Raw genomic sequence first — 22,103 nt, 5'->3', positions numbered from 1 at the left:
GGAACCAGGTGAATCCACTCTGGCTCCAGAGGTGGTTGAGGACTCAGTGCCTACAGGTGAGTCTCCCCCTGGGCCCAGTAACCCTCCAGCCTCTCCTGAGCTGCAGAGGCTCAGGGCAGAGAGGCGAAGGGAACTGGTTTCTCCCAGGAGGAGTGCTCGCCTTAAGGCCAGGAGAGGCGGGTCTCCTGGGGGCCGGGACCGCCCCTGGCCTCAGAGAAGATAAAGGCCAGTCAGCCCGGTCCCAGGTTGCGGGAGCAACGTCGTTGATGAGCTGTTTCAGCCAGCATCCAGTCCTGTTTCCCCCAGAGTTCCTGTCCTTGCCCGGCTTCCCTCTGTGGACCCCGCTTCGCCCGAGGAGGACTGTCTGCCGACCCTCAACTCAGGTCCTGGACCTCACTCCACGGTAACCTCCCCCCCTGGACCAGCACACCACCAGAACTGCTGCGTCACATGCTTTAACGTCTTGTGCCTCCCAAAGTAGCCCAGTTTAAGGTTGTCATGGTATTGACCCAGCACCTTGGCTCAGAGGTCTCCTGCTGGGATGTAGAGAAATTCTCTCTACAATAGGTCACCCTTCTCTACGAAGCCGTTTGCTTCATTGCTGCTTTCCTGCAGTGCTGTTAGCTTGCCTCTGGCGAAGGCATCCTCTCTTGTTTGCTGCTGGACGTTTCTGACTTCCATGACTGATCCAGCAGCTAGCTGTAGCTGTGTTGGTTTCAAGATATGTCTATACACTGGGGCTGTCTCGTCGTTCTGATATTCAGGCTTCCTGGAGAGAGCATCCACTGCTTGATTCTGACTATTACACATACTGGACCCTGAAGTCAAACCGAGCAAAGAACTGTGTGCAGTAGACCTGCTGCTGATTTAGACGACACTCCAGATCGTGATGGTCGGTGCACGCCTCCACCTTGTGCTATGCCCCTTCCAGGAAGTGTCTCCACACTTCAAAGGCTTCATTGACTGCTAAAAGCTCCTTTTCCCAAATAGTGTCCCAGGGAGAGAGAGAAAAATAGTGGAAGTGAACAGCTGGCTTCGCAAATGGTGTAAACAGGAACGGTTTGGATTCTTAGATCACGGACTGCAGTTTCTTGAAGATGGACTTCTGGCAAGCGATGGGCTGCACCTCACAACGGTTGGGAGGAATGTTTTTGCCAAAAATCTCAGAAACCTCATCAGGAGGTCTTTAAACTGACTAATGTGGGGGAGGAAGACAGTGCTCCTGAAGGTAGGAGTCTATCAATTGATGAACATGATCATCCAAATGTCATAGACCAAATGGAGCAAACAGCACGCAGACCTAGTGGTGGGAGGAAAAAATCCTTAAATAAGAGACACGGGGGAATGATTAATGGACTTCAATGTCTGTACACTAATGCGCAAAGCATGGGTAATAAACAAGATGAGCTTGAGCTCTTGGTACAGCAAACTAAATATGACATAATAGGCATCACTGAAACCTGGTGGGACAAGTCCCATGACTGGAATGTAATAATGGAGGGTTACAATCTATTTCAGAGAAACAGACCAGACAAGAAAGGAGGAGGAGTGGCGTTATATGTCAGGGATGTGTATACCTGTGAAGAGATCCAAGATTTAGAACCTCAAAGCCAAAGTGAGAGCGTTTGGGTCAAAATTAAGGGAGAGATGAATAACAGGGACCTCATTGTGGGAGTTTACTATAGATCCCCAAGCCAAACGGAGGACATAGATGATGCCTTCCTGGAACAGATGGCCAAGCATGCAAAAGGAAGGAAGATAGTAGTAATGGGGGACTTCAATTACCCTGATATTTGCTGGATGTCAAACTCAGCCAAGAGCATAAGGTCAAACAGATTCCTCACTGGCCTTGCAGACAACTTCATTGTCCAGAAAGTGGGAGAAGCAACAAGAGGAACAGCCATTTTAGATCTGGTCCTAACCAATGTTGATGACCTGGTTAGTGGGGTAGAAGTGGAAGGATCATTAGGCGCGAGTGATCATGCTCTTCTGAAGTTTACTATACAGCGGAAAGGAGCAGCCAAGCATACTAGGACTCAATTTCTTGACTTTAAGAAAGCCGACTTCATAAAACTTAGGGAAGTGCTGGGTGAGATCCCATGGACAGTAATACTAAAAGTAAAGGGAGTTCATGATGGCTGGGAGTTTGTTAAGAGGGAGCTAGTAAAAGCACAACTTCAGGCAATACCAATGAGACGGAAACATGGAAGGTGCCTAAAGAAGCCAGGGTGGCTATCTAAAGAACTTTTAACTGAGTTAAGATTAAAAAAGGATGTGTACAAAAAATGGAAAAGGGGGGAAAGCACCAAAGAGGAATTCAAAGAAATAGCCAGCACGTGTAGACACAAAGTCAGAAAAGCTAAAGCACAGAATGAACTCAGGCTTGCTAGAGAGGTTAAAAGCAACAAAAAAGGCTTTTATGGGTATGTTCGTAGCAAAAGGAAGAACAAAGAAACAGTGGGGTCACTCAGAGGAGAAGATGGTGAAATGCAAACAGGGGACACAGAAAGGGCTGAACTCCTCAATGCCTTCTTTGCCTCAGTCTTCTCCAATAAAGAAAACAATGCCCAACCTGAAGAATTTGGAGCAAATGATTCAGCAGAGGAAACACAGCCCAGAATAACTAAGGAGATAGTACAAGAATACTTGGCTAGTCTAGATGTATTCAAGTCTCCAGGGCCAGATGAACTGCATCCAAGAGTATTAAAAGAACTGGCAGATGGGATCTCAGAACCACTGGCAGTCATCTTTGAGAATTCCTGGAGAACAGGCGAAGTCCCGGCAGACTGGAGGAGGGCAAATGTTGCCCCTATTTTCAAAAAGGGGGAAAGAGAGGACCCAAATAATTACCGCCCAGTCAGTCTGACATCAATACCAGGGAAGATTCTGGAGCAGATCATTAAGCAAACAGTTTGTGAGCACCTAGAAAGGAATACTGTGATCACCAATAGTCAGCATGGATTTCTGAAAAATAAGTCGTGTCAGACTAACCTGATCTCGTTTTTCGACAGAATTACAAGCCTGGTAGATGAAGGGAACGCAGTGGATGTAGCCTACCTTGATTTCAGCAAGGCATTTGACAAGGTGCCCCATGATATTCTTGTAAAGAAGCTGGTAAAATGCGGTCTTGACTATGCTACCACTCAGTGGATTTGAAACTGGCTGACTGACCGAACCCAAAGGGTGCTCATCAATGGTTCCTCTTCATCCTCGAGAAGAGTGACTAGTGGGGTGCCACAGGGTTCTGTCTTGGGCCCGGTCTTATTCAACATCTTTATCAACGACTTGGATGATGGACTCAAGGGCATCCTGATCAAATTTGCAGATGACACCAAACTGGGAGGGGTGGCTAACACCCCAGAGGACAGGATCACACTTCAAAACGACCTTGACAGATTAGAGAGCTGGGCCAAAACAAACAAGATGAATTTTAACAGGGAGAAATGTAAAGTATTGCACTTGGGCAAAAAAGAATGAGAGGCACAAATACAAGATGGGTGACACCTGGCTTGAGAGCAGTACATGTGAAAAGGATCTAGGAGTCTTGGTTGACCACAAACTTGACATGAGCCAACAGTGTGACGCGGCAGCTAAAAAAGCCAATGCAATTCTGGGCTGCATCAATAGGAGTATTGCATCTAGATCAAGGGAAGTAATAGTGCCACTGTATTCTGCTCTGGTCAGACCTCACCTGGAGTACTGTGTCCAGTTCTGGGCACCACAGTTCAAGAAGGACACTGACAAACTGGAACGTGTCCAGAGGAGGGCAACCAAAATGGTCAAAGGCCTGGAAACGATGCCTTATGAGGAACGGCTAAGGGAGCTGGGCATGTTTAGCCTGGAGAAGAGGAGGTTAAGGGGTGATATGATAGCCATGTTCAAATATATAAAAGGATGTCACATAGAGGAGGGAGAAAGGTTGTTTTCTGCTGCTCCAGAGAAGAGGACACGGAGCAATGGTTCCAAACTACAAGAAAAAAGATTCCACCTAAACATTAGGAAGAACTTCCTGACAGTAAGAGCTGTTCGACAGTGGAATTTGCTGCCAAGGTGTGTGGTGGAGTCTCCTTCTTTGGAGGTCTTTAAGCAGAGGCTTGACAACCATATGTCAGGAGTGCTCTGATGGTGTTTCCTGCTTGGCAGGGGGTTGGACTCGATGGCCCTTGTGGTCTCTTCCAACTCTATGATTCTATGATTCTATGATTCTATGATTCTATGTTCGGAAGGAGCCAATTTTTGAGAGTGGAAGGCACACAGGCGTAATGTCCCCTCTTGGTCTTCCTGCGGCAGCACAGCACCAACCGATCTGTCATAGGCATCCGTTTCTACAACCAACAGGCTGTGGGGGTCTGCATGAGCTAGGTACACCTCTGAGGAGAACAAGGTTTTGAGATGCTCAAATGCCTGTTGCGCCTCAGCAATCCAATGGAATGGCTTTTTGCCCCTGTAGCAATCCATGAGGGGGATTATGAGTCTCAAATAGGCTGGCATGAACTTGCGGTAATAGTTGACGACACCTAAAACCTCTGCAGGTCTTTCATTATCCTGAGCTCCTGCTATGAAAGTACGCTCTGCACCTTAGTGGGATCCATATTCACCCCCTCAGTTGTGAGGATAATTTATTGGCCTGGTTAATTGTTCTACGTGTCATCTTCACAATAAATTTTGTTGTAAAAGCCATTGAAGTTGTTCTTCTCAGTTATCAGTATTAGCTGGCTGCCCCATGGCTCCTGTTACTCCATCTGTCATGACTTATGACCTAACAGCGAATGAAAGTTAACTCGGGACAATCTGTCAGGATGCTGTCAGCAGCTTCTGGCTGGTTGCCCAGGAAAGTATAAAGACAAGGAAAGGTTTCTTACCGTCCTTTCTTATTTCAATTATTACAGAGAGAGGCAATAGAACTCAGCCTCTTGGATAATGGTGTTGTCCCGAGTGAATCTCCACCCTCGTCTCTCCCATATCCTCATTTGTCACTTCTATGGGTGCTGCTACGTGCCCTCTGTCTTTGAGCTCTTTGCTCTCCTACTTTCAAGGCTTGCCAGGTTCTAGGAGATGGAGGGTCCTGGATGCTTTCTAATGACTTCAACCAGCTGCCATTCCACCTTTTCATCATCTGCCACGAATGCCCACAGCATTCAGCCTGGCTCTGACTGTTAACTGTCTCTCACTTTGCTGGGGTTTGAAGCTCATTCTGTCTGTGACATCATACACTGATGTCACAATGATGCATCTGCATTCATCCATGGTAACATCACTGGCCAATAAACTCCTGCAACTAGGTCACCAGCAGTCTGGCTCTCCAGCAAGCTTAATGTTTTAGTTCATGAAGAAGAATATGGAGATCATCAGGGGGGTTGGGCTGAGTGTTTACCAGTGTGCGGATGATACACAGCTCTACCTCTCTTTTAAGTCGGAACCAGTGAAGGGGGTGAAGGTCCTGTGTAGTATCTGGAGATGGTTGGAGGATGTATGGTGGCCAACAGATTGAGCTCCATCTGGTAGGCCATCGGAGACCCTACATACCCACAGACTGTCTTGCCAGAGTAGTGCATGCTCTAGTTATCTCCCACTTGGACTACTGCATTCAGGTAGGTAGCCATGTTGGTCTGAAGCAGTTGAAATAAATAAAAATATATTTTTTTTAAATGTCCAGTAGTACCTTAGAGACCAACTAAGTTTGTTCTGGGTATAAGCTTTCGCGTGTTAAGTTGTGGGTGAACATATCAGACAACACAGCGATTCTTCAAACAGCTCTTGTTGTGGGTGGGGTATAAATATTAAAATAGTTGTTGCTGTTTTGATTATAAAATATGCTTTTAGTTTTTAAAAAATCAGTGAAAACACAATGGTGCTGTTTCATTTATTTTACGCCTCTAATGGGTCTATAATCTGATTAGTTCTTAATGTGCTCCAGAAGCAGAATTACCATTAGGAAAGCTTTTCCTAGCATGCAAAGACAGTGGGAGGATGGCCCACTAAACTGAATGGGAATTCTGAGTAGAGATGCTAGGATTGTACTGTTGGCATTATGGGGAACTTTTACACATACACAGATTGACAGGCCCATCAGTGAGTTCTTACAAAAAGCAATTTCCCCAATGGTTCAAAGAGCAATAGAACCTCAACAGCTGAAGGCCTCATTTGCAAGCAGTGAGAGTCACTTCAGAAGGTTCCACATCTTCAAGAATCTACCCCAAACTCCACTAACACCTGCTGTAAAACACACTGTTTTTGAATGTATAATGGATGGTTACATACTGGACCCCATAGATAACACTGATGTTAATAGCCTTCCTCAGCCCAACTAAGGATTTTTAAGGAAAAAATCCTTAAATAAGAGACACGGGGGAATGATTAATGGACTTCAGTGTCTGTACACTAATGCGCAAAGCATGAGAAATAAACAAGATGAGCTTGAGCTCTTGGCACAGCAAACTAAATATGACATAATAGGCATCACTGAAACCTGGTGGGATAAGTCCCATGATTGGAATGTAATAATGGAGGGATACGATCTATTTCAGAGAAACAGACCAGACAAGAAAGGAGGAGGAGTGGCGTTATATGTCAGGGATGTGTATACCTGTGAAGAGATCCAAGATTTAGAACCTCAAAGCAAAAGTGAGAGCATTTGGGTCAAAATTAAGGGAGAGAAGAATAAAAGTGACCTCATTGTGGGAGTTTACTATAGATCCCCAAGCCAAACGGAGGACATAGATGATGCCTTCCTGGAACAGATGGCCAAGCATGCAAAAGGAAGGAAGATAGTAGTAATGGGGGACTTCAATTACCCTGATATTTGCTGGATGTCAAACTCAGCCAAGAGCATAAGGTCAAACAGATTCCTCACTGGCCTTGCAGACAACTTCATTGTCCAGAAAGTGAGAGAAGCAACAAGAGGAACAGCCATTTTAGATCTGGTCCTAACCAATGTTGATGACCTGGTTAGTGGGGTAGAAGTGGAAGGATCATTAGGCACGAGTGATCATGCTCTTCTGAAGTTTACTATACAGCGGAAAGGAGCAGCCAAGCATACTAGGACTCAATTTCTTGACTTTAAGAAAGCCGACTTCATAAAACTTAGGGAAGTGCTGGGTGAGATCCCATGGACAGTAATACTAAAAGGAAAGGGAGTTCATGATGGCTGGGAGTTTGTTAAGAGGGAGATAGTAAAAGCACAACTTCAGGCAATACCAATGAGACGGAAACATGGAAGGTGCCTAAAGAAGCCAGGGTGGCTATCTAAAGAACTTTTAACTGAGTTAAGATTAAAAAAGGATGTGTACAAAAAATGGAAAAGGGGGGAAAGCACCAAAGAGGAATTCAAACAAATAGCCAGCACGTGTAGACACAAAGTCAGAAAAGCTAAAGCACAGAATGAACTCAGGCTTGCTAGAGAGGTTAAAAGCAACAAAAAAGGCTTTTATGGGTATGTTCGTAGCAAAAGGAAGAACAAAGAAACAGTGGGGTCACTCAGAGGAGAAGATGGTGAAATGCAAACAGGGGACACAGAAAGGGCTGAACTCCTCAATGCCTTCTTTGCCTCAGTCTTCTCCGATAAAGAAAACAATGCCCGACCTGAAGAATTTGGAGCAAATGATTCAGCAGAGGAAACACAGTCCAGAATAACTAAGGAGATAGTACAAGAATACTTGGCTAGTCTAGATGTATTCAAGGCTCGAGACTTCCGGGTTAGCGCCACTCTTTCAGAGACAAAGAGAGAACAGAGAGTAAAGCTCCTCCCTCCTTCCAAACCTTGGAAACCTGACGTCAGAATGTGAGGCATTGCTCAGAACATCTTAACCCTGTACGTTCTGAATCCCAACACCCCCTCTTGCCTTGCATTCTGACGAGACCTGTGGATGTACCTTTACAGACCTCTGTGAGATCAATCCCTTCCCCAATGCCTTGCGCCCTCTCCTGGCGTTCCTGTCAGGCATCTGTGGAACATCCTCACAACTCTCAGATTCGCACTGTGCGAAACTTACCCACGCACCTGTGGCCTGATACCTCTCAGGTGGAATACCCTTCGTTGTGCGACTGGACCGCCTGGGCACAAACTCAGGCACTTCCTCTGACTTACTGTGGTCAGCAGGTGTGTCCTCTGCATCCCGGGATTCCCCCTCTGACTTAACGCGTCTTCGAATCCTTTGCATTACCCTCACAGGAGAACTAGGCTCACTCTTGGGCTCTCTTTTTACAACTTGTGGAGATGCCCCATCCTGCTCCTGACTTTGGTCAGTGAGCTGATCGTCATCAGCAGACTCAGCCTCTCCTTCCTCCTCATCAGAACCTTCCTGCTCTGAATCAGAAAGACATTCTGAAAGAACATCACGCCTGGCAGGAGTCTTTGACCTTTCATCCTGCTCATAGAACTCAGCGTGTTTACTGATCAGCAGCTTACTCTGATCACCTGACGGGTACGCAAACCTCCATGCACGAGCCGCTGGCTCATACCCACAGAAGATCATTTTCTGGAACTTGGGTCCACCTGGCCCTCGCAAAGCTTCAGGCACCGGCACCGAGGCCATTGACCCAAACGCACGGAGGAAGTGAACCTGAGGTTTCCTCCCGTGAAGCATGAAAAACGGGGTGTCACCTACCACTGAATTGTAGGACCGATTCCAGGTGAAGCTCACATATTTAACTGATTCCATCCAAAACCTTGGAGATAACCCAGAATCTGACAGCATCACCTGTGCAGCCTTAACCAGAGCCTCACTTCTTAGCTCTGCCACCCCCCTCTGTTGAGGAGAAGTCACTGTGTGACTTATCCCTTTCTTGTGAAAGAACTTCTGCAAAGCAGACCCAGTAAACCGTGTACCTCTGTCACAAGCGATTGCCTGCACTTTCGTGGAGAACCTTAGTTCCACCTCCTCAATCCAACTTCTAATCAGCTGTGCTGCATCTTCCTTGGATTTGAGACCATGTGTCCAGGTGTTCTGCGAAAAATCATCCTGCAGCGTCAGCAGAAACCTGGCCCCTCCCAGACTTGGTTCCTTCATGGGACCCAACAGATCTATGTGCACAAGATCAAAAGGTTTTGTGGTTACCCTCTCCACCCTGGGGTAACTGCACCCTCTTACCTTTGCCTGTCTGCAAGCCTGACAATTTAGGACTCTTGCACATTCCTCAATTCTACAGCCTTTGCTAACCTCAGGTAGCACCTGTAGTTCTTCAAGAGAACAATGAGCTGTCTTCTTATGCCACGCACAAGCACATGAAACATGAGTGGGAACTGTAGCACGCAGAGCTTGTGCTTTCTCAACCTTCCCCTCACCCTCCAGAGACGTTTTAAGAATGAAGAGATCATTCTGTCCCTTTGCAACTCTAACCAGTTGCTTCCCTCCTTTGGAGATTGTACAAAAATCGTGTTCAAAGCAAACCTTAAACCCCTTTTTCAACAAATAAGGCACAGATAAAATACAGTGTTGCATTCCTGGCACAATGCAAACTTCCATCTGCTCCTGCAAAACAGAAAGAAAGACATTTGCAACGTTAGTTACATTTTTCTTTTCTCCACTAGCAAACTGAACAGTTTTTCCAGCCGGAATTGCTGTGCAATTCCACATCTCGACTGCAGGGGTCTCTGGAATCAGGTTTCGGTTAGCTCCTGAGTCGATGACAAAGCGTAAGTCATTGTCTCTCTCAGAGCTGTTCTCAAACAACGCCATAGCAACAAACGTCTCGCTGCCCCCTCTCTTTGGGCTTCTGCAGCTGTTCTCTCTGGTTGTCTCGGCAACCAACTCCCCCTTGCTCAGGACCTTGGCAGCTTCCGTAGAAGTAGTCTCCTCCGTTGCCTTGGAGACCGGACTGGCCTCTGCGTTCCCACGCAACTCTTTAGGCCTTATCTTCACTTTGTCCAGGTGGCCGACCTTGAAGCGTCTAGCTCTCCGCAGCTTTCCAGACTTTAGCTGACGACGATCACCAGTGGAAAAACACTGCCCAGGGCTCCTTTCAGCTGGCCTGGCCCCCCTTCTTCCGGAAGAGCACTCTGTGCCAGCCCTGCCCTCGCTGAAACTGTGTTTCACTTCAGCACTCACAGTGGAAAACTTTTGAAACTTGCCTTTGGAACTCTCAGCCCCCCCGACTTGCACCTCAGGGACAAGGGCTTCAGCCATTTCCAGGCTCTTCATGACTTCTCCAGGGCCCTGGCCTCCTGCTGAAGTTTCACACAAACTTCTCAGCACCTCCCAGGCAGCCCTTGCTGACTTTACGCCCTCCAAACTAGGCAAGAGCGATGCGTGTACGCATGCTTTCAGCATAGCAAGCTCTCTTTGCATTCTCTGCTGGCCATCTTCAGGCAATGCAGCCTCAAAGCCTGCAACATCTGTCCCATCAGGACCTGGATTTAGGGGTAGTGGCTCTTTCTGGCTTACATCCCAAAGCCCAGTAACCAGAAACCAACCCCTTACTCTTCTGGACCAGGTTGCCCAACTTCTTAAAGTGAGCTTTTCAAGCGGAACGTCCTCAAGGACCTGGCTGTCTGCCATTCTCTCCTCTTCCCCGGGGCCCCAGCTGCTACTCACGTAAAACCAGTCAGCTCTCCGGCACCCGATTTTTCAGCTGCTTTCCCAGCTCTCTGCCTCTCAGCATCAGGCAAAACACAGCGTCGCAGCCAGCTGCTTTGCTTCAGAACGCAGACCTCCGCTTTCGGTAGCGTCTTCCCAGCTGACCAAGCTGACTTCAAAGCACACCGGCAGACTTTCAGCAACAGTTTTATAAGCGGTAATTAGTCACCATAACCTGTTATAAAATCTTAATTGGCTAATTGCTTTATGGCCCCAATTAGCCCCAGTTTATTGCGGTCCGGCACACTTCTTAGCCAAGCTGCGCCGACCTTCTTCTCTCCGGTTTCGCCTTGCAGAGTAAAAAACACAGCGGAAAAAACTGTTGCTGCTTGCTTAGATCCAAACAAACACACCAAGCACTTGTGTGTCCAAATTTATCAGTTCTTTATTGCAGCAAAATATTTACAGCTCAGCATTTCTCAGATTCTCCTGGACTGCTAGCATTCATGGCTCCTCCCTCCTTCCAAACCTTGGAAACCTGACGTCAGAATGTGAGGCATTGCTCAGAACATCTTAACCCAGATTGCTCCTTCTGCGGAGCGAAGCCGCATGCCATTGTCGGAGAAGTGCTGACTTTTTCCTTGGAACATTTGGACTCAAAAACAAGAACCCGTGAGTAGATATGAAATTCGGAATTTAAACAAATTTCTGCTGAATTGGAAACGAGCGGGAAGGGTCAAAAAGGAAGTCGCCCCCCCCCCTCTTTGTAGATACTTTAAAGCAAAGAGTTTGCAACTAAAGGTCGAGAGAATTTTTTCTTTTTTTAAAAAAAAAAAAGCCTTCACGGTTTGACGCTATAGAATTTTACCGGAGGATAAACGTAACGTTAGGAGTTAAAGTTTCACCCCCCCCCCGAACCTGGGGGGCGCACACCATTTGAACTTTGGCATGGGAAAGCTCCCAATCTGTCACACATACGTGTGTTTGGAAGTCCGTGTTACTTCCACGTGCCCAAGGAACACAGACACAAGCTTGACTCCAGGGCAAAAGCAGGTATCCTTGTGGGATATGCCTCTGGAGGCAAAGGATACAGAATTATGGACTTACAAACTGGTAAGACAAATGCATACCATGCGGTTTATGTTGATGAATATGGAAAAGTAGACACTAAGAACACTGTTGTGGATTCTTCCGGTGAGTCAGAAAGGACTCAAGAGTTCGTATATTTCCCTTTTGAGACCCCACAAAGTAATAATCTGCCTTCAAGTGTTACAGCGCCCCCTACAGGCGACGCACCAGAAGACGCAGAGGACCAGAACCCTGGCGGCACCAGAGACGAAGATGAGGACTCAGATGGGGACATGCCTGCATTGGAGGAGGATGAGGAAGCTGATGAGGTCCCAGTACCAGAGGTCAGACGCTCGTCCAGAACCAACAGAGGTGTCCCACCATTACGGTTGTCCTACTTTGCAGGGTCGGCGTTTCCACAGGAACCTTCCACTTGGGAAGAGATACAGGAGATGCCAGCTGCAGAAGCCAGTCTCTGGAGGAAGGCCGCACAGGAGGAGATGGATGCACTGCATCAGAACAAGACCTGGACACTCACTGAGCTGCCTCCCGGTAAGAAGGCCATTGGCAGTAAATGGGTTTTCAAGGTTAAGAAGGGGTCAGAAGGAGAAGTGCAGCGCTACAAAGCTAGACTTGTAGCACAGGGATTTTCACAGCGTTTTGGTGAAGACTATGATGAAGTTTTTGCACCAACCGTGAGGTACAGCAGCGTAAGAATGCTTTTAAGCATTGCAGCCTCCAAGAAAATGAGAGTGAAACACATAGACATTGCAACCGCTTTTCTACTTGGGCAGATTTCTGAGGAAATTTATATGAAACAGCCTAAAGGTTTTGTGAAACCACATGAGGTACATCTAGTGTGCAAACTCGAGAAAGGACTTTATGGACTTAAACAGGCTGCTAGAGCCTGGAACCAGAAGTTGCATAAAATGCTGACGCAACTTGGGTACAAGCAAGGCGACGCTGACAAGTGCTTGTACAGTAAGTCAAGTAATGGACAATTCTCATATATCTTAGCATTTGTTGATGACCTGATTATTGCCACAGCAAGTGAGAAAGACTATACACAGATAGTAAAACACCTTAGCAAAGAGGTGGAGGTCAAGGAGCTAGGAGATGTCCAGTACTACCTCGGGATCCAGGTGGAAAGAGAAGAGGACGGCTCATTTCTTCTCAGCCAAAGACAGAAGATCCACGAGCTGATTGAGCACATGCAGATGCAAGACGCACATCCAGTTGCTACACCGATGGCTACTGACTTCCTGAAGAATCAGCAGGATTCGAAGCAGTTGCCAGACAACAATGACTACAGGTCGGCGATTGGTAAACTTTTGTATTTAGTTACCACATGTAGACCTGACTTAGCTAATGCTGTGGGGATTCTTAGCAGAAAAGTGAATTCTCCCACTGAGCATGATTGGGCAGGTGTAAAGAGGGTGGTGCGATATTTGAAGGGTACCATGAATTGTAAATTAAGGTTACCAGCCGTCAGAGACCCTAAGTTGGTTGGGTATACTGATGCGGATTGGGCTGGGGATAATGCTGATTATAAATCAACAAGTGGTCATGTTTTCATGTTTGGTGATGGACCTGTTTCATGGGGCAGTTATAAACAGAGCTGTGTAGCATTATCTTCCACAGAATCAGAATACGTTGCAGCAACAGAAGCCTGCAGAGAGATCGCCTGGCTTGATCAACTCATAAAGGACTTTGGGTTGGTGAGAAAAGGGCCTGTCAGCTTGCTAGAGGACAATCAAAGTTGCCTGAAGCTGACGCAGAGTGAGAAGTTCCTGGCCAGAACAAAACACATTGGGGTTAAATACCACTACATACGCCAGATGTTCCAGGATGGACTTGTGGAACTATCCTACTGCAGCACCCAAGAGATGACTGCTGACATCCTGACGAAACCCCTACCAAGAGAGAGTTTCCAGAATCTACGTGTCAAGCTGGGACTCTGGGTGGTTGAATAAAAGTTGTTTATGTTTTGTGTATGTTGTATTGCCTGAGAAGGGGTATGTGGGATGTAAACACAGGAGCAGTCAATGACAACATTCCTAGAGTGTACATGTTAGAACATGGGGAGGGATGTCTGTCCAGCAAGCAGGTAAACTTCCTGGGGACGGACTTCCTCCGCATGTGACCAAAGGTGGGTGTGGCCTCACCTGTGCAGGTAATGATAAAAGCACAGGGCAGGCAGCCACTCTCTCTCTTCTCTCTGCCATCTTCCTTCGATGAGGAACATCTAAGGATGCCCTCTTGGCTCTCAGCCAAGAGAGGACAGTACTATCTTCCTATAAGATAGTTTCTAAGTGCATGTAACCTTTTTTAAGCCTGCAGGTGGCGTGTGGGTTAAAGCCTCAGCGCCTAGGACTTGCCGATCGAAAGGTCGGCAGTTCGAATCCCTGCGGCGGGGTGCGCTCCCGCTTCTCGGTCCCAGCGCCTGCCAACCTAGCAGTTCGAAAGCACCTCCGGGTGCAAGTAAATAAATAGGGACCGCTTACCAGCGGGAAGGTAAACGGCGTTTCCGTGTGCGGCTCTGGCTCGCCAGAGCAGCGATGTCACGCTGGCCACGTGACCCGGAAGTGTCTCCGGACAGCGCTGGCCCCTGGCCTCTTGAGTGAGATGGGCGCACAACCCCAGAGTCTGTCAAGACTGGCCCGTACGGGCAGGGGTACCTTTACCTTTACCTTTACCTTCTGGGATCATATTGTGAACAGAACGTGAGTAAACTCTTTTATACTTTTATAAAGACTGTGTCGTGTCTTGCATTTTAAGAGGGAACAAAGGGGAAATTACCAGAGTAATTATTATAGAGGTTCTAGCGAACCTGTGCACACGTTACCGTTGCGAACTTAAAGGGGAATGTCTATAAACTCTGCTGATATTTTGGGAACTTGTTAGCACAAGTTGGATAAGGATATAATTAGTCAATATATCCTCTCCTGCACCCCAGAAGATTCCCACGCATACTAGATCAGTTTTGGCTCTGCTGCTCAGGATCTGAATGACAAAACCCAGTTCCCTTTTGTCTACCGGATGGTCCCCAAAGAAGAAAACCAGCACATGGGGATTGTCAAGTTGTTGTTGCATTTCGGGTGGACGTGGATCGGTCTCTTTGTTCCAGACAATGACAATGGAGAAAGGTTCCTGAGTGCTTTCACGCCTCCGCTGATCCACAGTGGGATTTGTGTCGCTTTCTTGGAAAAAATTAATCTTCTGAAACTCTCATACTTGCATTTTAATGTATCTGCCTTGAGACAAGTCAAGGTGTTTGTTTATTATGGGGACTCTGAGCACAGAATTTATCCAATCGTGGTGTTACAAAGAATTCATGAAGTGAGGAAATCTCAAGGGATAGTCTGGATCACAATAGATCTTCTGGACATTGATGAGATGTTGTTTGGTGGCAAAGATTACTTCGAGCCTGCCCAAGGTTCTTTGTCCTTTGTAATGAATACCAAAAAACGGACAGAACAGGGTTACTATACTCGACTTTCATTTGAAGCTAGAGCTGCAGCTGCACAGTTTTGGTCAAGAGCATTCAGTGGTACATGTTCAAACAATGTGCTGTCCGTGGAGGGTTGGACAAAATGCACAGAAAAGGAACCACTGGAAGCATTGTCCCAGAAAGAGATGGGGAAAATCTGGTCTCAAGACCGCTACAGCACTTACTACGGTGTCCAGTTTGTGGCCCAGGCCTTAAATGTCGCATATTCATCGAGATCCAAATGGATGTTAATTGCGGGGGGAGGAGACAGATTGGAACTTCAAAGGTTGCAGCCATGGCAGGTCTGTCCTCTCCCCTGTTTTGTAAATACCTTCTGGAATCCGTTTCAGATTTTATATTCTTTGTAGTTTACCTCATTGTTATTGTTAAATATGTTTAGGTTGTTGGGATACTGCCAGGGAGACAAAGGCCATCACTGCCTCCAGCCGGACTCCGGACGTCCATCGATCTCCCGTAGATACAGTATCAGCAATTAGCGACACGAAGCCTTAGAAAAATACCTTCCACATTCTTAGGCTGGTGCACACTCTATCAGCAGAATTCACACAGCGAAAGTTGCACAGCAGGAGAGCATATTTACAAGTTTATTCAGCGTTGGTCAGAACAAAGAAAAACATGACCGCCTGCTAGCGTGTTCAGGCACCGAGAGAGAAACGAAAGCAATAGCAAACATAAACATCCTGTGAACAGGAAATACACAGACTCTGTGACGCACAAAAGCCTGCTCCTTTTTAAGGTGGAACGGAAATATCCTAACATAGGTTTCCTATGCCCTGTCTTTAGTAGGACACGTTAATAAGGATTTTTTAATTGTTCATCTATTTTTGTGGTTCTTATATACTTTGAAAATTGATTAAAACCATTGTTTAATACATAATTTGGGTAGGTTGGGAGGAATCTTTCAAAGCACAAAATAAGCTATGAAAAGGAGCATGTTAAGGAGCATTCTCCTACATAAAGCTTAATTAATTAATTACTATATTTAGTTAATAACATTTATATATTGCTTGACTCCTGAAGAAACCCTCAAAGCACTTTACAAAAACATTAAAATAAAAAAATCACTAAAGAAAACCCTTATTTAAAACATAGAAAGTTGAAATCACAATAGGATAGGTTAAAGCCAATTGAAAGGCATGCTAGCTTTCTACAGTTACCAAGTGTGCTAGGATGTGTCCTCTATATGTGTTTATTTGAGTCATATGTCCTGTGAATTTATAATCTGATAAAGGACCTGTTGTAATGACCAAAAGGTTGTTATCTTTAGCTGACACAAGGCCTCAATGTCCTTGATTTAGGACCATTCTCTCAAAACTGGAAAGATGTCTGGAATCTTACTCAATTATCCAAGAAAAACAAAACTACGCCCCACAAAATATCCAAAGTCATGAAAAGCTTTGCTCAATCATATACCCACATCGTGTTTTATAAAGCTGGTGTTTTCTCTGCCAATCTAGCTTCACACTTTCTTGAAAGAAATTTGGATTTCCAATTCATCCATAGGAGGGATGTATTCTGATCAGAATGGGGAGCTGACTGCCAGCTTTGATGTCGTGAACTGGGTCGTATTTCCCAATAGATCTCACAGCAGAAAGAAAGTTGGGAGCATCGAAGGACAGGCATCCTCCGGCATAAAATTCTCCATTAAACCAGAAGCCATTCTGTGGCCTGGGAACTTCAGCAAGGTCATTGCATTCATTCATTTATCTGTTTATTTGTTGCACTTATATCCCACCTTTTCTCTATGGAGCTTTATGGCTCCCTGGGAATTTGAACCTTAGTCTCCTGTGTTCTCTTACACCCCTCTGACCACTATGGCACAACTGGCTCTGGTTCCCTTGCTGTGACATCTGTTAAGTTCTGACAATTTGCTGATAGGGGCCATTTTCAGTTTAACCCTAAGTGGGCCCTGTGCAGAATGAGACCCACTCCTGATTGTGTACAGAGCTGCTGTTTTCCCTCTCTATTTTTCCCTCTCTTTTTTGCATAGCAAATCAGATGGAGAGGGGCAAAGAGAGGAGAGGTTGCTCTTAAGCTTGCATTTTCTTCTATCCCTCTGAGTGGATGAACAAGGACATCAATGGGCCAAAAGTTGGCAGTGTGGCCCTAGCTGCCATGTGGGCTTTTTCAGCTGCCCAGTAACAGCGACTGCTTATAAAAGCACAACAATACGCTTCATAGTGTATGGCTGCCATTCCTCCGGGTTGTCATGGACACATCTAGGAATGGGCTGCAGAAAGCGCACCCAGACAGCTTTTTGCTGAAACAGCAACATGTCCTGGAAAACCCAAACGTATGGCAAGCAGAGTGATTTAAAAAAAAAAGATTAAAAATTCAAAGAAAAGCCCAAAAACATTTAGAAAGGGAAAAAATAAAGCTCAACAACTTTGTCCGAAATATGGCAACCTTTTCACAGTGACAAAAAAAAACAATAAATCTCAAAAGGCCATAGTTTGTTTAATCCTTTGTGTTTAACAATTAATAATGAAACTTTATGTCAGAAAGAAAATGAATTCTCCACAGTTCTACCAAATGTTTAAGGGTCTCACTCCCATTTTAAAGCTTTCTAACCTGGTCTCGGTATTCTAAAAATGATTTTTAATTGAGCGTATTTTTAGTCAGAGCCTTCAGATGATGTCTGTGCTTTATGTTGATCTCCTTGGATGCTCCTTTTCTTAGTTTTTTAGGTTGTGCCTCATTCAAGATGCGCCGAAAGCTGTCGCCCTGGATATGCCAGAGTTGCTAAAGAAGGGGAGGCCGTTTGCTGCTATGATTGTGCGCCTTGTGCGGAAGGGACAATCTCCATTCAGGAAGGTGGGTGACTCCAGAGGAAAGGGGGAGGCAATATTTCAGGGGGTTCCAGGGATCACCCAGGGTTCGTGCTCCTTTGGAGAATTGAAGACTCAGAGGAGACTGCTGTAGCTTTAAGAAATATGATTTATTTGCATATTTACACCTTCAGTCTGCATGGAGGAAGTCCAGATCTTAACTCATGATCAAGAGGGACTTGTTTACCATAGCTGTGCAGCACTTCAGTGGAAGAAATCTCTCCCAATCAATCTTCAGACAGCCTAGCCAACAAGGCAGCCTTGTTTCCACCTTATTCTTCCCAGCACACCTTGCTAAAGACTGTGTGACACCTCAAACGCACACACCATCACCATGGCAACCTCTGTCAGAAAATAGACAGGTATGGATGTAAGAATTTTGTTAGTAATTCTGAAGTCCTCCTTCTTCTCTTCAGATGCAAAGATTTGCACCAGATGCCCAGAAGATCAGCATGCAAATCAAGCGCGAGACAAATGTGTCCCCAAGACTATAACATTTCTCACTTATGAAGAACCCTTGGGGATTATGCTGGTTTCCTTTGCTCTCTTCTTGTCCTTGACCACTGGCATTGTGAAAGGAATCTTCATTAAATACAAGGAAACTCCCATAGTCAAAGCTAACAATCGGGACTTATCCTATATCCTCCTCATCTCTCTCTTGCTCTCCTTTTTGTCCTCCTTCCTGTTCATCGGCCAGCCAATCAAAGTGACCTGCCTTCTCCGACAAACAGCCTTCAGCATCATCTTCTCAGTTGCTGTTTCCTCTGTGTTGGCAAAAACCATCACTGTGGTGCTGGCCTTCCTGGCCACCAAGCCAGGGAACAAGGTGAGGAGATGGCTAGGGAAGAGTCTGGCCAACTCCATTGTCCTTCCCTGTTCCAGTATGCAGGTTGTCATCTGCAGCATCTGGCTGGGAATCTCCCCACCCTTCCCAGACTCCGACATGCACTCCCAAGCTAGAGAGATCATCCTTCTATGCAATGAGGGATCTGTTGCCATGTTCTACACTGTCCTTGGCTACATGGGCTTCCTGGCAGCCATTTGCTTCACGGTTGCTTTCCTAGCCAGAAAGCTTCCCCGGTCCTTCAGTGAAGCCAAGCTGATCACCTTCAGCATGCTGGTCTTCTGCAGTGTTTGGGTGTCCTTTGTTCCCACCTACCTGAGCACCAAAGGGAAGTTCATGGTAGCTGTGCAGGTCTTCTCTATGTTGGCCTCCAGTGCTGGGCTCCTGGGCTGCATCTTCATTCCCAAGTGCTACATTATCATCCTCAGGCCTGATCTGAACACAAAGGCACATCTAACTACAAAAAGTGAAGATGGTAGTTTCTAATTCTTAGCTTCTTTGAAGATTCTTGGCTTCACATAAAATACAATGTTGTTAACATGGACCAAACGCTGGTGTCAGGATGCTGTCAGCAGCTTCCAGCTGGTTGCCCAGGAAAGTATAAAGACTTTGGTCATCTTGGTCTTCCTTTAACAGCACAGCACCAACCACTCTGTCAAAGGCGTCTGTTTATTTGACCAACACCCTGTGGGGGTCTGCATGAGCTAGGTACACCTCTGAGGAGAACCAGGTTTTGAGATGCTCAAATGCCTGTTGCGCCTCAGCTGTCAACTGGAACGGCTCCTTGTCCTACAAGCAATCCGTGAGGGGTGTAGTGAATCTCGAATAGGCTGACATGAACTTGCGGTAATATTTGGCCAATGCTAAAAACCTCTGCAGGTCTTTCTTTGTCTTGGGCTCCTGCCACGAAACTACGCTCTGCACCTTAGCGGGATCCATATGCACCCCTTCAGTTGTGAGGTGGTACCCCAGGAAATCTTTGCGAATTCTGCATTTTGTAGATTTATTGTGCTGGTTAATTGTTCTAGGTGTGATCTTAACAATAAATTTTGTTGTAAAAGCCATTGAAATGGTTCTTCTCGGTTATCAGTATTGGCTGGCTGCCCCGTGGCTCCTGCTACGCCATCTGTCGTGATTTATGACCTAACCGCCAATTAAAGTTGACTCGGGACAATTTGTCAGGATGCTGTCAGCAGCTTCTGGCTGGTTGCCCAGGAAAATATAAAGAAAAGGAAAGGTTTCTTACCATCCTTTTTTTATTTCATTTTTTAAAGAGAGAGTGAATCTCCACCCTTGTCTCTCCCACATCCTCATTCGTCACTTCTACGGGTGCTGCTACGTGCCCTCTGTCTTTGAGCTCTTTGCTCTCCTACTTTTAAGGCTTGCCAGGTTCTAGGAGATGAAGGGTCTTAGTTGCTTTCTAATGACATCGTATCAACCAGCTGCCGCTCCACTTCTGCCACCTCCTCCTCCTCTCCCATTATTAACCAACTATTCCCTTCATTTGCCTCTGAGATGTGACCTCCCACAAACCACTGTTATAAATCTATACTGTCTTCCTCTTCTCTGGAAGAGTCAAGATGGGGAGGCGTTCTCCACCATTCCTCCTCTGCCCAGCCCCTGACACCTGGTTTATGGCAGGAAAATGGCAGAAGCTCTAAATTCATAAAATCATTCTTCACAAATGTCTTGCCAGAAAGAAAAAAATAGGTGGTTTGTTTTCAAATATAAAGTGGTAATATTCAAAAATAAATGTTATTTTCCACCTTAGTGTAGGTTCTGCTTCATTTTGAAAAATCAGTCTTTATTTTACAGTTTATTAGTGTTTATTTTCTGAATTAGATACACATGGGGGCACCAAGATCTTTTAAGAGCTTGATCCGGCTGTAACCTTTGGTAAAAGATACCATAGCCCTGATGTTTTACCTTTTCATCGTCTGCCACGAATACCCAAAGCATTAAGCCTGGGTCTGACTATTAACTGTCTCTCACTTTGCTGGGGTTTCAAGCTCATTCTGTCTGTGACATCATACACTGATGTGACATCATACACTGATGTCACAATGATACATCTGCGTTCATCCATGGTAACGTCACTGGCCAATAAACTCCTGCAACTAGGTCACCAGCAGCCTGGCTCTCCAGTAAGCTTAATGTTTTAGTTCATAGCCTGAGCATGAAGGAGAATATGGAGATCATCAGGGGGGTTAGGCTGAATGTTCACCAATGTGCGGATGATACACAGCTCCACCTCTCTTTTAAATCGGAACCAGTGAAGGGGTTGAATGTCCTGTGTGAGTATCTGGAGATGGTTGAAGGATGTATGGTAGCCAACCAGTTGAGCTCCATCTGGTAGGCCGTCTGAGACCCTACCTGCCCACAGACTGTGTCGCCAGAGTAGTGCATGCTCTAGTTATCTCCCACTTGGACTACTGCATTTAGGTAGGTAGCCATGTTGGTCTAATGCAGTCAAAATAAAATAAAAAATGTCCAGTAGCACCTTAGAGACCAACCAAGTTTGCTCTGGGTAGAAGCTTTCGTATGCATGCACCCTTCTTGAGATACCTACTGAAGTGGAATACTGCAATGCACTCTATGTGACCTTTGAAGGTGACCCAGAAACTACAACTAATCCAGAATGTGGCAGCTAGACTGGTGACCGGGGGTGACCTCTGGGACCATATAACCTAAAGAATCTTCACTGGCTCGCAGTACATTTCCAAGCACAATTCAAAGTGTTGGTACTGACCTTTAAAGCCCTCAACAGCCTCAGCCCAGTATACCTGAAGGAGCATCTCCACCCCCATTCCTCAACCCAGATATTGAGGTGCTCCTATGAGGGCCTTCTGGCAGTCCCCTCACTGCGAGAAGTGAAGTTACAGGGAACCAGGCAGAGGGCCTTCTTGGTAGTGGCACCCTCCCTGTGGAACGCCCTCATTTCAGATGTCAAGGAGATAAAGAACTCTATAACTTTTAGAAGACATCTGAAGGCAGCCCTGTATCGGGAAGTTTTTTATGTTGGATATTTTACTATGTTTTTATATATGATGTGAGCCACCCACAGAGGCTGGGGCAACCCAGCTAGATGGGTGGGGTATATATATTACAATTGTTGTTGCTGTTGTGATTATAAAATATGCTTTTAGTATTTTTAAAAAATCAATGAAGACACAATAGTGCTGTTTCATTTATTTTACAGCTCCAGTGGGTCTATAATCTGATTAGTTCTTAATTTGAATCTATAGTTCTGAGGCAGTGTGGTGTAGTGATCAGAGAGTTGGACAGGGGCCTAGGACACAAGGGTTTAAATTCCCACTTAAAGTCCAAACTTCTAGTAT

The 22,103-nt window shown here is 45.9% G+C and overlaps 1 protein-coding gene across 1 annotated transcript in view; it reads left to right on the top strand.

Moving 5' to 3' along the window:
- Positions 1–22,103, top strand: part of LOC307208770 (vomeronasal type-2 receptor 26-like) — a 40,294-nt gene that overhangs the window by 9,385 nt on the left and 8,806 nt on the right. Inside the window, exons 2-5 of the mRNA XM_079963720.1 lie at positions 14,559–15,374; positions 16,597–16,778; positions 17,781–17,907; positions 18,338–18,747. Coding sequence (XP_079819846.1) covers positions 15,137–15,374; positions 16,597–16,778; positions 17,781–17,907; positions 18,338–18,747 — 957 coding nt within the window. The 5' untranslated portion in view covers positions 14,559–15,136. The remainder of the gene's footprint in view (positions 1–14,558; positions 15,375–16,596; positions 16,779–17,780; positions 17,908–18,337; positions 18,748–22,103) is intronic.

Source organism: Podarcis cretensis (assembly GCF_951804945.1).
Source record: "Podarcis cretensis genome assembly, chromosome: 2".
Classification (NCBI taxonomy): domain Eukaryota; kingdom Metazoa; phylum Chordata; class Lepidosauria; order Squamata; family Lacertidae; genus Podarcis; species Podarcis cretensis.
Note: the sequence above shows the minus strand (reverse complement) of the source record. Positions and strands in the feature narration are given on the sequence as shown.